The sequence below is a fragment of the Epinephelus moara genome, chromosome 11, assembly GCF_006386435.1.
Source record: "Epinephelus moara isolate mb chromosome 11, YSFRI_EMoa_1.0, whole genome shotgun sequence".
In the NCBI taxonomy this organism is placed as follows: Eukaryota; Metazoa; Chordata; class Actinopteri; order Perciformes; family Serranidae; genus Epinephelus; species Epinephelus moara.
In genome coordinates, this window is record NC_065516.1 from 2,066,937 (window position 1) to 2,082,356 (window position 15,420).

Sequence of the window (15,420 nt, forward strand, 5' to 3'; positions counted from 1 at the left end):
TGTAAGTGGTGTATAAAATTAACAAATATAAACTGTAAATCCAGTTCACATAATTAATTGTCTGCTTTCAACTGACCCCAGGCAACTCTCTGTTCAAACGGCTGAGCTCCTCCTCTCCTGTCCCCCCGCCTGTTTTGGCCACACTTTGGCGGTGGGCAGCCGTCCTCCGCTTCACGTTCACCTTAATGTCGAACCACTTCTTTTTTAATTCTGTGTACGCTTTTCTGACCCCACAGCATTGACAGCCTCACAAACACTCTTCCACTCACTCCTCTTACGTTTAGTATTGATGCCGGAGGACAGCGTGTCAAAAAGTACATCTTTGCGCGCCGTTTTCTGATGGTGCAGAGAGGGGAATCTCAGGTGCAGGGTTCATTTAAATATGATTTGCATATTTAAATGTAGGAGTGGACAGGGAGGGGTCAGGTACTCCAACATGTGCGCTCAGTTCCACGTTGATTGGGATGTACAAAGGAAATGTGCTTGGATTCATGTGTACGCACAGATTCATACATCTGGATGTTTTTGTGTGTACGATGTTTTCTGGATTTAAGCGTACGCCATGTTTCAGTAGGAAATCCACGCAAGTCTTTGTACCCATGTTTCAGTAGGAAATCCACGCAAGTCTTTGTACATGAGGCCCCTGGTCACTCAAGTTGTGAGCAGTTTCATGTTGGAACTATTTTCTTTCTACCGAACTACACTTGCCAACTGTATCACCGCGCTGAAGGAAGCGTGCATCAAAAGGCAAGTGCTTGTGACAGCATGAGATGGAAACGTTAATGGCTTCCTCTTCGGCTGAGCCAAGGAGGTTATAAAGAGACGTCATGGCATCATATCATTGGGGTAAAACATATACATCGAAATCTAGTCTGCACCTGCTGAAAGGCTTAATGGGTGGCACACTATCATAGGTGTCTGCAGACGGCCTTGAGTCAGAATAGATTTCACACTAAAAGTAAAGATATGGGTAAGAATTACAATTCTGCCATTATTGAAAAGGTCCTTAACAAAGGACTATAAATGCTTTCTATATGCAAACATTCTGGCCGCCATCCAACTGCGTGTACCCAAAAGTCCTGTCAGGCCGAGTGCAAAAAGAGTGCACCCAAAGAACTCCTGAGTGGACACTGTCCCTTATTTCTAGTGCTGTCTGCAGTAACCCTCCAACATAGCAGCTCTAGGTACATGTGCACATGCCACACCCCAAAGCTTCCACTGGGGTCAAAGACTGTGCCCCAGCCTGGGTTGTAATGTTAGCTAGCTCAGCAGTGCTAGGTGAGCTAGCAGTAGATGCACGCTTTCTTCTGTGTGGTGATCCGGTTGGTGGGTGTCATTTGGTAGATAGAAAATAGTTCCTACATCAAACTGCAAGGTCTGTGGATTATCTTGTGTAACCAGGTCATGATTTCTGGAAAGAGACATCACTGTTGAGTTTTTCAAATGTATTTTGTTGGCACTTTAAACACCTCAAGCAGAGTGCCACCAGGTCCACATACTGGAGAGAAGGCAGACATCTCTACAGCTGATATCTCCAACACTCTGCAACTCACACCAAACAATCTAGACTGATAAATAACACTACAGGTAAGAGGAAGCTTGTGCTTTTGATTTTGGGGTGTACTGTCCCTTTAACCAGGGTCTCTGTTTTGTATTTCAGTATGATCCATTGACAGTTACTGCTTCTATCCATACTGTCTGTGCAAAGATCATTTTTGGTGTGCAACAGAAAAAGATGGAGAAGAAAATTGACATGGTTCTGAAGAGATTCGTTCAGAAAGTTGAGCTGAAGATACGAGGCCTCGTACGATGATGCAGATCCTCACTTGATGTGACTCAGACTTCTGAAGCCTCATTAGCTTCAGCTCAACTTACCACAAAGGGGGACTGATAGACAAGGTTGTTTGTGAAATGTGCCAGAAAGGTGTGGAAGAAGTAAAAGTATAAAAATGTGTTAAATAACTAAATAATTTGTCCACAGGGTCACAAAAAAGTCGAATCACTTTAGTGACAGGCTCTTGAGAAGTATGAAAACGTCTTAAACACCATTCATTTGGCAAGTGTAACCTGCTGAGTCTCAGATACAGATAACTTCAGACTGTTTTATGTTTCTTTGTATTTGTAAGCTAATTTTGTACAGCTTACAGTAAAAGTACAGTATTTAAAGAGTTTTAAAACATATGGAACACCAGGTTTGAGGTACTGAATTTTGAAGCTTGTCCCTGTTTTACATATCAGTCTGGTTTCAGGCACTCATGCACGAGTCTCATCTTCACTCACACAGTTGAACTATGAATGGAAACAGGAACAGGCTTAATGAAAAGGTTTAGTAACTTAAATATTTATGACATAATGTAATATGGCATTTTTATAAAATGCTTTTGCTTCTTTATGATATACTACACTACTCAAAAAACAAAGGGAACACTGAATCATCACAGTATAAAACCAAGTGGTTGTAAGGTTTACTGTGTACGGCACAGTCTTAATAGCATGGAGGAGGGCACCAGCGATTACACGAGGAGAGCTGGACAGGGCCGTAGAAGGGCATCAACCCAGCAGCAGGACCGCTATCTGCTTTATGCAAAGAGGAACAGGAGCACTGCCAGAGCTCTACAAAATGACCTCCAACAGGTTGCTGGTGTGCATGTTTCTGACCAACATGTCAGAAACAGACTCCACGAGGGTGGCGTGAATGTAATCTGAGATCTGATGTGTGATTTAAGTGTTCCCGTTATTTTTATGAGCAGTGTATTCTGACATTTTTTATGACATTTTCAAGACATACTACACTCTGACTGTTTTAATGACCTCAACACACTTCTGACATCTTTCCAGAAACTTATGAAATACTATACTCCGACAGTTTTACAAAGTAATTTTCCAATGCCAGTTTGTGTGCATACTATTCTGGCATTTATCATGAAATATTTATGACCCTAACTACACATGACATTTTCCTGATTATCATTGGAAAACTTCAAAGTCACATTAGTGGTACTGACGCTATAGATAGCCAGAGCCATTCATAAGACAGCTGTTCTGCTGCTGGAGAACCTCACAGACGCCATACAGTCAGTAAAATCACACTTCTCTGCTGTTCCTCTCAGTGGTGGAGTGGGCACAACTCGCGATACATTTCTACTTTTATTCTTGTTTACTTGTGGGAGTGGAAACAAGGCTGGTGCATGTGTGGCCAAAACAGGAACAAGCTATAAAATGTAATACCTCAGAAAAATGGCTTTTAAGACTTCTTAGATACTGTATTTTTCACTATAAGCTGCACAGAACCAGCCTTAAAATACAAATCAACCATAGCAAAAGAGTCTGGAGTTATTTGGCTGTGTCTGACACTCAGAGGGTTAAAAAAAAAAAAAAAAAAAGTGACTTCAGTGAGCCAATCAATCGATTGGCATCGGATCTGACTATGTGATCATAACAATGTTCAGTTATTATTTGATTGTGCCCGTATGAGCAGATAGAGATAAGGGTAACCATAGTTAGAGGGACACCAGAAATTCAAAGTTAAGGGCAGTTACTTCTCACCTCACAGTCCGGTTTAAACCGGATTTGTAGGTTTAAATAAAAACAAACAGGTAAAACAAGACCATTTATAATATTTTAATCTGCATCACTTTGAACAACAAAATCCCTGTAAACATTACAAAATCAGCACCTGTGTCATCGGAGGAAAAAAGTGGTCCAGGTTTGACAAGAAGAAGAGTGAAACGTTAACGCAGGTGGACGTCTGACACGATAAATAACCTGCAGTTTAGATTTAACAAGGGCTGGGTAACACGTGTTTTCAGTTTAAGAAATCATTTTCTATTTTGACATGTAAGGTTGTTTTTTTTACCCCCACATTCACTGATGTTCAAAAACTTTTAGAAACATATGGATAATTTAGAGGTGGGTTTTGTTTCTGGTTGGCTCTTTATTGTTACCCAGCCCTCCAATCACAGATAGAAACACGAACCTTTGAGAGTTACAAAAGTTGCTGGTTCTTTATCATCCTGCACTCGAAAAAGTTTTTTAACATCAGAGAATCTTTAAAGAAACTCCACAGGAGCTGACTTCACAGACACATCAATTTATCAGTGTAAGCTGCTGCTGCTGCTGCTGCTGCTGCAGGGTTTCTTTTGGGATGAATCACTGGTTTACACTTGGGAAGGCTCATTTAAATCAGCAGTAAAAAGGTTTAAACAAAAGGGTTCCTACACATTTCTGTTGGAAATGTTCACACTTTCAGGTCACCAGATTGCGGTCACAACATCGTATTAGCTATTTTCATGCACATACATGTCACTACGTCTGAGAAGTCAATATGGGGACTTCCCTTTCCCAAAACTTTTCCTGACCTGGAAAAAACTCTGAGTTTATTTTCCAAACAGCTCAGGACATGTGTAGGAACCCCCGATAGAGAAGCACCAGGTTTCAGAGCCCCTGAATGTCTTTTCATCCATCAACTACAGACATCACAGCACCATGAGACGTCCCTCGGTCTGTCTCTGTGAAGTTTGTAATAAATTACAGGTGTAAAGTAAGAAGGTGGAGATCAAACAGCAGGAAGATGGAGAAGAAGATGAAGAAAAAGAGGCAGGTATTGCTTCAAGTGGGCCAGACACCGCGCTGACAGTCTGTGGTATTCTTCTAAGCACCAGAATTCATATCAGAAAAGAGAAAAAGAGTCAAAGTGTGATTGTTGGTACGTTATTAAAAGGCCTATTTAACAAGAGGAATTCTCCGAAAACTATTAAGATAATATTTATACTGATTGGACATCACTTGGAGGAGGCAGTACAGTCCTCTCAACGGAGGAGGAAAGAGTCAGAGAGCATCTCTGTGGGAGGGTGGGGTTAAAACTTCTTCATGCAGAAAGTTAAAAATCAGACACCTGGCTGATCTACAGATGGGACTGTTGACTGGTGAGTGTTCTGTTAAGGACTCAAGGCACAGCAGACAGTGGGACTACAAACCTAACATCTTGTTTCCCATCACACACTCACTGTGCTCTTCTCATACTTAAAGGGTAACTTGTGTCTTTTACCACCCGAACCCTATTTTCCTGTGTTTTTGAGTCTATATGACAGGAGCAATAATCAGGTCCAGTATTGAGAGAGGGCTGCAGATGGCAGCAGCCAAACAGGCTGCAATGTAACATTAATGGGCACTTGTGCATCTACAATATGCGTCCTCTACAAGTGTTTGTTTTTGACACCGACAGGCTCAGATTGTTATTTTAAGTGTCTGACAACATTATGAAAAGGAGACATTCCTTTTTGTTAAAGAGTAGGACCCTTTTTGTTTAACCAGAAACAGACATGAAATTGCTATCACCAAACACACCAGACTCCATTTAAATTCACAGTAATTTTATCAGTTGTAAAACACCCTTAATTCTCATAGTTAGATGTGAAAATATGCTGCTCTATACACAATAACATTACTGTGTATTTAAATGGAGTCTGGTGGGTTTGGCGATGGAGATTCCAGGGCTGTTTGTGTTTAAGCGAAAATGATCTCACTCGTTAACAAAAGGGTCTATCTCTGTAGGGATCCTTTCTATAATGTTGTCAGACACTTAGAGTAACAATCTGAACCTGTCAGTAGCAGGTGGACATAACCTGAGGTGCAGTAACTCCCCGAATGATTGCATGGCAGTCTGTTTCGCAGCTGCCGGCTGCAGCGCTCTAACTCAGTGCTGCCAACTCTGTTCCAATAAAAGTAGCTGACACAAGCTCCTAGAGTTGCAAAAAGTTGCAAAATGACATCATAATATGCTCATTTGCATACTAGTGACATCATCACACATTAGCAGAATCATTAAAACTTTGCTGAATTAGTTTCAAGACAAAAACCCTCAACAAAACATTTGAAGGACATGTGCACCACTTTCTCACTTCCAATTCAGAGAGCGAGAGCATCCGCGTAACCATAGAAACTCACTACAACTAAACATCCCCAGTGAGCAGCGTCTCTTCTCCTCCTGCCTGTCTCACACCTACTGCATACAGGTGGGAGGAGAGAGGGAGAAAGATGTACAGGCGTTGATGGCGTGGACTGCCATTACTCTGAGCAGCATGCATGGGAATGAATTATAATACATTTCTCTTTTTTCCTGATGGTCTGAGTGGGTAGCTAAACTTGTCGCTAGTTGCTTTGTCGTAATAAAGTCGCTGAACCAGTCTGAAAAGCAGCTAAATCTTGCAAAAAAGTCCACGAGTTGGCAACACTGCTCTCACTCAATACTGGACCAATCTCAAAATCTGCTGTTCCCAGTAGTGAAATAAAAACATGGGAAAATATGATCCAGGTTATACAGTTAGCATTTAAAATAAGCAACAGATGAACTGATAATGAAACGTATTTGTTGCAGCCCTGTAAGAAACAAACTATGCTCTTTAGCTGCTGATTAGAACAAAGACATCATGTTTGATAAACATGTGAGCCATCACTGAACCCAGACCAGTTTTCTACAGTGGAGCGCAGGAGCGCAGATGTAGAAAACAAACTGGGCCGAGTCAGTGCGAGCAGAGCACAGCGCTGCTGGGGAAACTTTGACCAGAGAGACGATAGGAGAGACAGCACAGCGTCAGAAGAGAACATGAATGAAAACCTTCATCATTATCTGTGTGGTTTATCTGTTGAGTTGCTAAGAAGCAGCACCGCTCATGGAGGAGAGCAGCACATGTTTCATGACAGGAAACTCAAACTACAGCCAGACAAACAGGTTCAAAGTGTTTGTCTGGTGGGTTGAGTTTCCTGTCGTGGTGAAGTAGTGCTGGTTTTGTGTTTTCACAGTAGCACCTGAAGCGGAGGCGGCGTCACAAAGCAGAGTCATCCCCAGAAACAGAAACATGGAGGCAACTTGTGTTTATAAGCTGTTAATAAATATCCAGCTGTGTGAAAATGTGCCTGAGACCTGATCACATGTTTGCTGGTGTTTTAAGTGACAGGATGTGATGTCCTGTCACAGCATGACCTTAACTGAAATGATAAAACAGGGTTTCTTCCAGTGGGCTCCAAAGGCCTCATGAGGTCTATAAAAAAGTTTCTCTCTGACTGACACTTGCTTCTAATTTCCTTTTCCCCCCCTCAAACTAATTTGATAAATCAAGTCATGGTTTCAGTCATTTTTTAAAGCGAAATAACACCAAACTTTGCTGGTTTCTAACTTGTCAAATGTGAGAAATGTATGTTTTAGATCATTATAAACTGAATATTTGGAGGTTTTGAACTGTTGGTCAGACAAAACAGGACTTCTAAAGAAGTCCAACATTTGCTTTTATGTCCTCTATTCTCTCATTCTAAGTGGTTTTAATGTTAAAGCTTTTGATCACATTATTTTCAGCCTCCCTCCCCAAAGAAAGCAGAAGGAGGACAAATATTGCACATGATGTCTCATGCCTGACGCCTACGCATTCTGAAGCAACTTTGGAAACTCTGACTGTGAATATCAAGGAACAAACTCTTCATTCTGCTTTTTATCATTGTAAACTGAGTATCTTTGGGTTTTGGATTGTTGTTCAACATTTTAACTATTTTCTGACATTTTATGGGCCCAACAATTCACTGATTAACCAAGAAGTACTGAACAGGTTAAATGATAAAAATAACCATTAGTTTAAGGCCTCAATTAAAGGCAAAGTTTGGTTCAGATGATTTCTTTAATAACTTCATCTATTTATGTTGTAGTCAAATAAAAAGTCACCTAAAAATGGTTTTAATGTATTAATTTGTTTGAGCAACAGAACACAAAATATTCAGTTTATAACAAAGCTTGACTTTCAGAAAAACTGAAAATCCCTGGAACCAGTAGATGTTTGGCATCCCCCCCCCCCTCACTATCAAAACTTGTCTTTGTTGCTCTAAAAGTTGTGAAAATGTGTGTTGGATCTGGCGTGATGCTGCTTTGTGAGTGGCCTCCTGTTTAACAGACAGACAGTGATCTGGCACTCTGAGGAGTGTGTGGCTGGTTCAGTTGTATAAAAACACAACATGACAACTGACCCACATGTGGCACACGGTACAAACACAGAGTCCAGATGGTTAAGTTGTGAAAGCAGCTGGTGGAGGATTCTGGTCCCTGAAGCTTTAACTGAAAAGCCAGTTTGAAACAGACTGTTGTGGGTTTGTCTCCTCTCGCTGTAGAAGATTTACTGTTTAGATTTAAAAAAATGTCAACGTGATCTGCACCTTCAGCTGAGGGAAGATTTATGAATCCAAGACTCCCGCCTCGACAGAAGAGGAAGATTTGTTGACAGAGGAAAATTCACAAGAAAAATGAGAAACAGATATGAGAAGTATTTTTTAAAAAACCAAGGTGCCAAAAAAAAACACAGCATCAAAATTCTGCTTCAAATATTCCCAGTTTTCCTGAAGCTTTCTAGCATTTTGACAAGTTGTCTGGATTTCCTGAAGTGCAGGTGTGTTTGTTTGTGTATGAGTGTAAGGCCTTTGTGTCGTTGATCCACAGGAGGTAGAAGAAGTCTGAGTCAGGCGATCTCCATCTCCCGCTCGATCCCTACGTACTTCAGAGCATCAGCCTGGCTGTACCTGACACACACAAACAGGAACAGAAACGTCACTTCAGGAGGTTTTAAGGCATTATCAGGTGCAAAAGTGCTGCTCTGACTGAACTCATTTGGTCTAAATTCTTGTACTTATTGTTGCCTGAAATTATTACAAAATATTTTTTGCTATATTAAAGGAACAGTGAGTAGGATTTAGGGGCATCTAGTGGCATCTAGCGGTGAAGACTGCAGATTTCAACTGGCTGAAACTTCTCCCGGTTAGAATTCCTTAAGTGTTCATTGTTCAGGAGTTTTTTTTACCAGGAGCTGAATTATCTGCAGGGGTCTCTTCCTCTCCACGACAGTCGATTTAAACCATTAAAAAAATGAATAAAGCAGTTTCACGATAAAAAACACTGTTTTGTTTTGTTTTTTAAACGCTCTTGTCGCAGAGGGGCTACTAACTAGGGTGGCCCTATCTAGAGCCAGTGTCTGGGCCACTGTAGAAACAGCGGTGCAACATGGCGATCTCTGTGGATGTGCACCCACTTCTCATGTAGATATAAATGCCCTATTCTAACGTCACGTAAACACAATATGTCTTATTTTCAGGTGATTATACGCTGAATAAAACATACATATTATCTGCCAATCCTCTAATCCTCCTAAATCCTACACACTGGACCTTTAAATACTTGAAATCAAGACCCAGATGTTAACTAAAAATCCAAGCCAAATCTACTCGCTTATAGTCCAACTGAGTTGAAAAATGAATTAAAAAATTTGTAAATAAACTTTGATTACTGAGTTGAATAAAAAAATAAGAAAATCAGTATCTTATTTGATAATCAAATCATCTTTCCAGTCACTTTTCAAGCATAAAAAACTCTGAACTCTGGGAAACTGTTTTTTATTACTACCCTTTGACTAAAATCAAATTAATCAAATTAATCATTAGTTGGAGCCCTACATGCACGCAATAATTGTTTCATTAACTTTGCTTCTGATATTTAAATCACACACACACACACACACACACACACACACACACACACACACACACACACACACAAGTGTGTGGGAAAAATTATATAATACTCACAGCTACTGCACACTGAAATGTTTTTGGATAAAACTACGAGAGCAACTTAGTGTTCTTTTCACTATAAATTTACCTGTAGTCAAAGAAGAGTTCCTCTCCAGTCTGGATGGCTCTCTTAGCAAAGATTCCTATCCTGTGATCGCCATTCACCATCATCACTGCAGAGGACAGATGGGTTAGCACAGCTCGACAGCAGTATTATTAACATCCATGTATTATGCACCGGGTTCCCACACATTTTCATGGACAATATTTCAAAACTATTCAATGACCTTTTTAAGGACCTCTAATAGCACTCTTCTCTTGTCCCACTTGCCCAGCATTTTTCAAATAAATCACACTCAAACTCCATTCAAACATAATTTCAGGTAACAGGCATACATAAAGAGAAAGACGAAACGTGTAAAGAAAATGGAGAAACATACGTGATGTAAGCAAAATGTCATAAATCGACACATACTAGAGCTACGTTACCTCGTCAGCTACAGAAAATAAATTTGCTGTTATGTTACATTACCTGAGAGGTTATCCAAGACAGATTACTTTAACAATTCCATTACACACACACACAACATAATTTCAATATTTTTTTCTAATTCCAGGACTTGCCCAGGCCTGAAAAACATGATTGTGAAATTCCATGACCTAGGGAACCCTGTATGCAGTTCATTTTCTTACCTTTTGCATAGCAGTTAGGGTTGACAGAATGGTTGGCAAAGCGGATCTTGTTGCCTTTCCTCGTGGCATCAACAACAAAATCTGTAGGGAGAAGAAAAAAAACTTTTTTATGCTGGAGGGATCGATCACCATTTTCATGTATAGTAAGTAACCTAATGTGATCAAAAATGATCTTTGTTAAAGCTTTCTCAAGCCTGAACATGAATGCATAAATTAAATCAAACCCGAGAGCTCACTGACAAAAGCTGACAATCTCAATCAGGCTGTGTGTGTGTGTGTGTGTGTGTGTGTGTGTGTGTGTGTGTGTTTAGTACCGTTGTTGAGGTTGAAGAGGAAGCTGCACATGTATTTGTCATAGACCTTCCCTCTGCGGTCAGCTTCATCCTGAGAGATTATCTGCAGGAAAAAAAACAAAAAAAAAAAACAGACCACATTAGACATTTTCCAACCTGTTTAAAAGTAAAACTTTTTAAGAGCTTCTTCAATAGTTTGTTTGCAACCACATGACTATTGTGATCACAAAATTCAGATGTAGGGCAGGAAGCAACAAATCCATGTAATGCTTGAATTGGATATGGAGGAAAGTTACTACATAAAAAGGTTGGATGAACCTGCAGGCAGCAGGTATCGTCAGAAAATTTAAACTGACGTTGGATGTGATTAATAGAAAACGAAGAAAAGTCATTTTTCTCACAACTTCATAGATTTTTTCGGTGTGGACACAATCGTCGGATTACCTCGTCCTCCAGACCTCCTAATGTTACCAACATTACATGGCGAGCTGACAAAAGCGAACATGAGTCCAGTGGACTTTAACGGTCTTGAGTGCAGTTGGGTCCACAAATGAAGTACTGCCTCCAGTTGCCTGCCCTCCATCTGGACAGCACACTGATGTCTGACGTCATGTGCAAAGGAGCTACTGAAGAGGTATTTTCAGAAGTCAGATTAGACTCCCTTTCTCAGCTTTTACTTCGATGTTACACTTAATTTGCATCACACTGTGGGGTTTATTTAAGTGTTCTAGTGCCAACAATAGTCTTCAATATTTTTCTATTTCCTACTTTCAAAAGTGTGCGGGGAAAATACAGCTATAGGATATAATTAATTGTTTAAAGAAAACAAGTCTCTGGAATTGTACATTTTTGTACAGATTAAGATGAAGAATTCAAAGCTGCTCTGGTTGTCCCGACAGCACATGATCCCAACTGTCGGTGCTTTAAGATAATCTAGCCCAACCAGGCCAGTCGACCTTTCACATCTCTGTCTCATGAGAAAACACACACACACAAGCACACAAGCACACAAACACACACACAGTGACTTCCTACCTCTCCACAGTACTCCGAGATGAACTCGTTTTTCTGGACCGGCTCTTTGATGAAGATGCCCCAGCCTGCCACGTCTGACGGGGCCAGCAGCAGATGCTGAGAGACAGAGAGGAGCATCAGATCATGCTGTTTGAGCTTGTGATTTGCCAACATTAAAAAACACACACACTTATGTTAAAAGAAAAGTTTGTAATCTGCTGCCACAAAGCTTGATTGGTTCCAGTCAGTGGTGTGAGAGGACTCTTCTATACGTATGAATTGTTTCTGATGCTTTTAGGTTCTAGAAAGTCCTTTTTACAAATAGATGTTATTTAGTATGAAGGCTTTGTTTTGTGCATGGAGAACAAAACACTGCACAATGGTTCAACCACACTGAAATTTGAAAGAGACAAAGATCTCTCTGAGCAGCAGCTGAACATAAACAGAAGGAATCAGCAGTCATTGGTAAAAGAAACTGGAAGCTGAGCATCAAAATGTGCAGATTTAAATAGGAACAGGAGATAAAAGCTAACACAGAGAAACAAGCATGTTGTGTTTGCAAAGGTGGAAGTGAGTGCATTTGCTTAAGTACTGTTCTTCAGGACAAATATGAAGTACTTTATTTATTTATTATAGTATTATTATTATTCTGTGCTACTTTCTGCTTCTGCTCCTCGGCATCTCAGGAAAACGTTCTACTTGGATGTGTTGATATTAAATGTTTGTGATAAACTGAAGGATGAAGTCTTCCTTTATGTGTTAAGAAAATCCTCCTTCTTCTTAGTCTAAATAAACTCTTTAAAACCCTCTTGGATCAGCTGATCACAAAGCTGAAAACAGGGCTAGTTTTCTGACTTCTTAGAGATACGTGGTTCTCACAGGACAGCCACGCTACAAACATATGACGACTTTATAGAATATGATGCATTGATATAGATTAAACTACCCAACAGTTTATAATGGAGTTCAAATGAGCTCAACCTTAAACATCTACAGCAGGAAAATAACACATACACATTAATGCAGCAGGAATATTAATCCAAAAACATGAAATAGAATAGGAAACAAGTGAGACCATTTTACTGCACGCTCTTTACGCCGGCTTTGCTTTGTTTTTTATACAGAAACAAACAACGCAGCCCAGTGTGTGATATTAAACAGCATGCTGACGTTTTGGAAGCATGACGGGCGTGACATGTAACATGTAACATAACTATCATCTACTGTTTACTGTCATCTGCTTCATCGTCTCCCAAAATTGCAAACAGTTTCTGCTGTTGTACTTCTTCTTCGAGTTAGGTGCTTACTGCTGCTAGCTGCTTTTTTAATTTCTCAGCAGACCTTGTCATAATGTCACACCTGTCCTCTCCTGCTGGCTGTCTTTTTTACAGACATCGATTGGGCACTGTTACTACCCCCACTGCTGGCTTAAAGACATACAACCCTGTCCCCCCATTCTGTGATCGTACCTTTAATACAGAACAGCGAGGCAGAATAACGGCCCAACATTGCTGCCTTAAACAGGCAGTTTAAAGAGGCTATATGTCAACCTATTCAATCTACACACCGAGTAAACAGCAGAGGGCCAAAAGAAACGACTAACTCAGTATTAAGAGCCTGATTGCACTGTTGTGGTTCAATAATGATCCGAGGGTCACTTACACATTTCTGGACTGGAAAACATTCAAAATCTAGTTCAAAGTGTAGTGTGTAATTGTGATTCAAGGTTTGGAACAAATGGATAAAAACCTTCTTGGCGCCTCTCTGGATGGAGCAGTTCTTGCAGGACACGTTTTTGCTGTCCCAGTGGTCTGCAGCACCGCAGGTCAGGCAGAGGTCGGGGTCACACTCCCTCACTGCCAGGTAGCAGGGACACTGCTTGGTGTTACACTGAGCTTTGCACCGACAACCTGGGAAACGGTTCTGACCTGTAGCCACACAGCAGACTTTGTTATATTTCTGCTACATTTCTGCAGGACTATAGCTGTGTCAGTCAGGAGTAAGTGGGGTCTTACACTCAGAGCTGCACTGGCAAAACTTCTCACAGAAGTTTTGAGCGGTGACGCAGGGACAGGAGGAGTCACAGGGCTGCCGCGGGTGGTCACATGGCTGGTAATTATACACGTGATTTGAGGAGCCATCTGTAAGGGGTCAGAAGAGACATACAGGTTTTCAAATCAATCATCTCCTGCATCTAGTTTCCTGTTTAACAGTCTAATTTATCTGCTTGTTTATTTCTCAGTGGGAATAAGGGATGTGTGGTCAGGGTTATTTTAAAATCCGCACCAACCTGGCTCGTTATGAGAGCCAATCTGCCCTGCCCGACATAACATAAATATATGCGTTAATCAATGACCCGAACTTGACCTGCACACCAGACCTGAAAGTTTTTTTTGGTGATGACCATCGTTAATCACAACATACTTGCTGTTGGCTCTATTTTATGTCTTTTTCGGTAAATGGGTCAGTGACAAATAAGGGTTGGCAAGATGAGCAATTCAGAAATATCTTCAAAAATAGTTTTCAAAGCATGCATCAGATTTGTTAAAATGTACATTCTGCATTTTTGTTGGTTTCATGTCATTTGAAATGACATTTGCACCATTTTTTTATGAAAAGTAAGACTGAATGCTGAAAATGTCAAATGGTGTAACCACGAAAGAATGATTAATATTAAATATTTTATCCACCTACAGTAGATTTAAGTTTACTTATAAAAAAAATCTTTATTTCAAAAGCATTAAATTGAAATAAGATATTTTTGGAGTATTTCTATATTTAAATTTTAATGCATTTTGGCAATGACTGAGCAGGACATTTCCTAAAAACACCCCTTTTTTTCTAAATAACGCGTGACAAATTATGTAAAATTTGTTAAAAAAAAACACAGTGTTGCACTGCAAAAGTGGATTACATTTATTTCACATTTTACTCCACATTTATTTTCCTGTATATAATCATATTTTTATGAAAAAATACCAGTTACACCAAATGACACTGGGTTGTGTCAATTGGTGTAACTGGTACTTTTCATAAAAATACGATACACTGCCTGACCATGTTCCTTCTACAGTCAAACACCACTGTTTGGTGAAGGAATTGACACTGAAAATCAAATATGACAGTCAACAAGGTTAAGTGAACTTGTTTTTTTTTCATGTTATTTCAGTTCAGAAAAAGGAACATCTGACAACAGTTAACTCATTTCTTCTACTATAAATTCTTTGCTAACAACAATCATCTAATTTTAAAATTTAACTCATGTTTCATGTTTTGTATTTTAAATTCTGATAAGGGAAAAAGTCACCTGACAACAACAACAACAACTCGTAAGGACGTAATTGGCCCTTGCTGCAGCATTATTAGCACTCATTTGCATTAGCACTCTATGACGAGCCACTTTTTCCTTGTTTTTTGTACACAAGAAAAAGAGTACCATTATCCTCTAATACATTCTCTCAAAATGTATTAAAAGCAGAAATTTTATACTGGATCCACACAAAATTAAAGTTTGTAAGTTAGTCATACATTTATTTTCAAATTTTAACCCTTTTAAATTTGACTAAACCATATGAACACAAAAAAAGTAGCATCACGTCATTGACCCAAATATCACAATATCAAATGTGTGTTTTCTGTTTCACAAGTACAAATATATGAAGACAGTAAGTACTCACCCATCTTTTTGATGTTTACATATTACGTATAATCTAATATGCACAGCCAATCGGTACAGTGGTTTGTTTACATGACATTACAGAAGGGCATATTTAACAAATTCAGTGTGGACAGACAAGCACATGCTTGCTGTTAGGACACG

At 39.8% G+C, this 15,420-nt stretch overlaps 1 protein-coding gene across 2 annotated transcripts in view; it reads right to left on the minus strand.

The window, feature by feature from the left end:
• Positions 1–3,607: 3,607 nt before the first annotated feature.
• The window catches only part of ezh2 (enhancer of zeste 2 polycomb repressive complex 2 subunit), a 30,518-nt gene continuing 18,705 nt past the window's right edge, over positions 3,608–15,420 (minus strand). For both annotated transcript variants that reach the window (XM_050056466.1, XM_050056467.1), the window contains exons 13-19: positions 13,616–13,741; positions 13,350–13,528; positions 11,622–11,717; positions 10,608–10,689; positions 10,294–10,374; positions 9,689–9,773; positions 3,608–8,556 (exon numbers count right to left, since the gene is read on the minus strand). In XM_050056466.1, the coding sequence (XP_049912423.1) occupies positions 8,496–8,556; positions 9,689–9,773; positions 10,294–10,374; positions 10,608–10,689; positions 11,622–11,717; positions 13,350–13,528; positions 13,616–13,741 (710 nt within the window). In that variant the 3' untranslated portion in view covers positions 3,608–8,495. The remainder of the gene's footprint in view (positions 8,557–9,688; positions 9,774–10,293; positions 10,375–10,607; positions 10,690–11,621; positions 11,718–13,349; positions 13,529–13,615; positions 13,742–15,420) is intronic.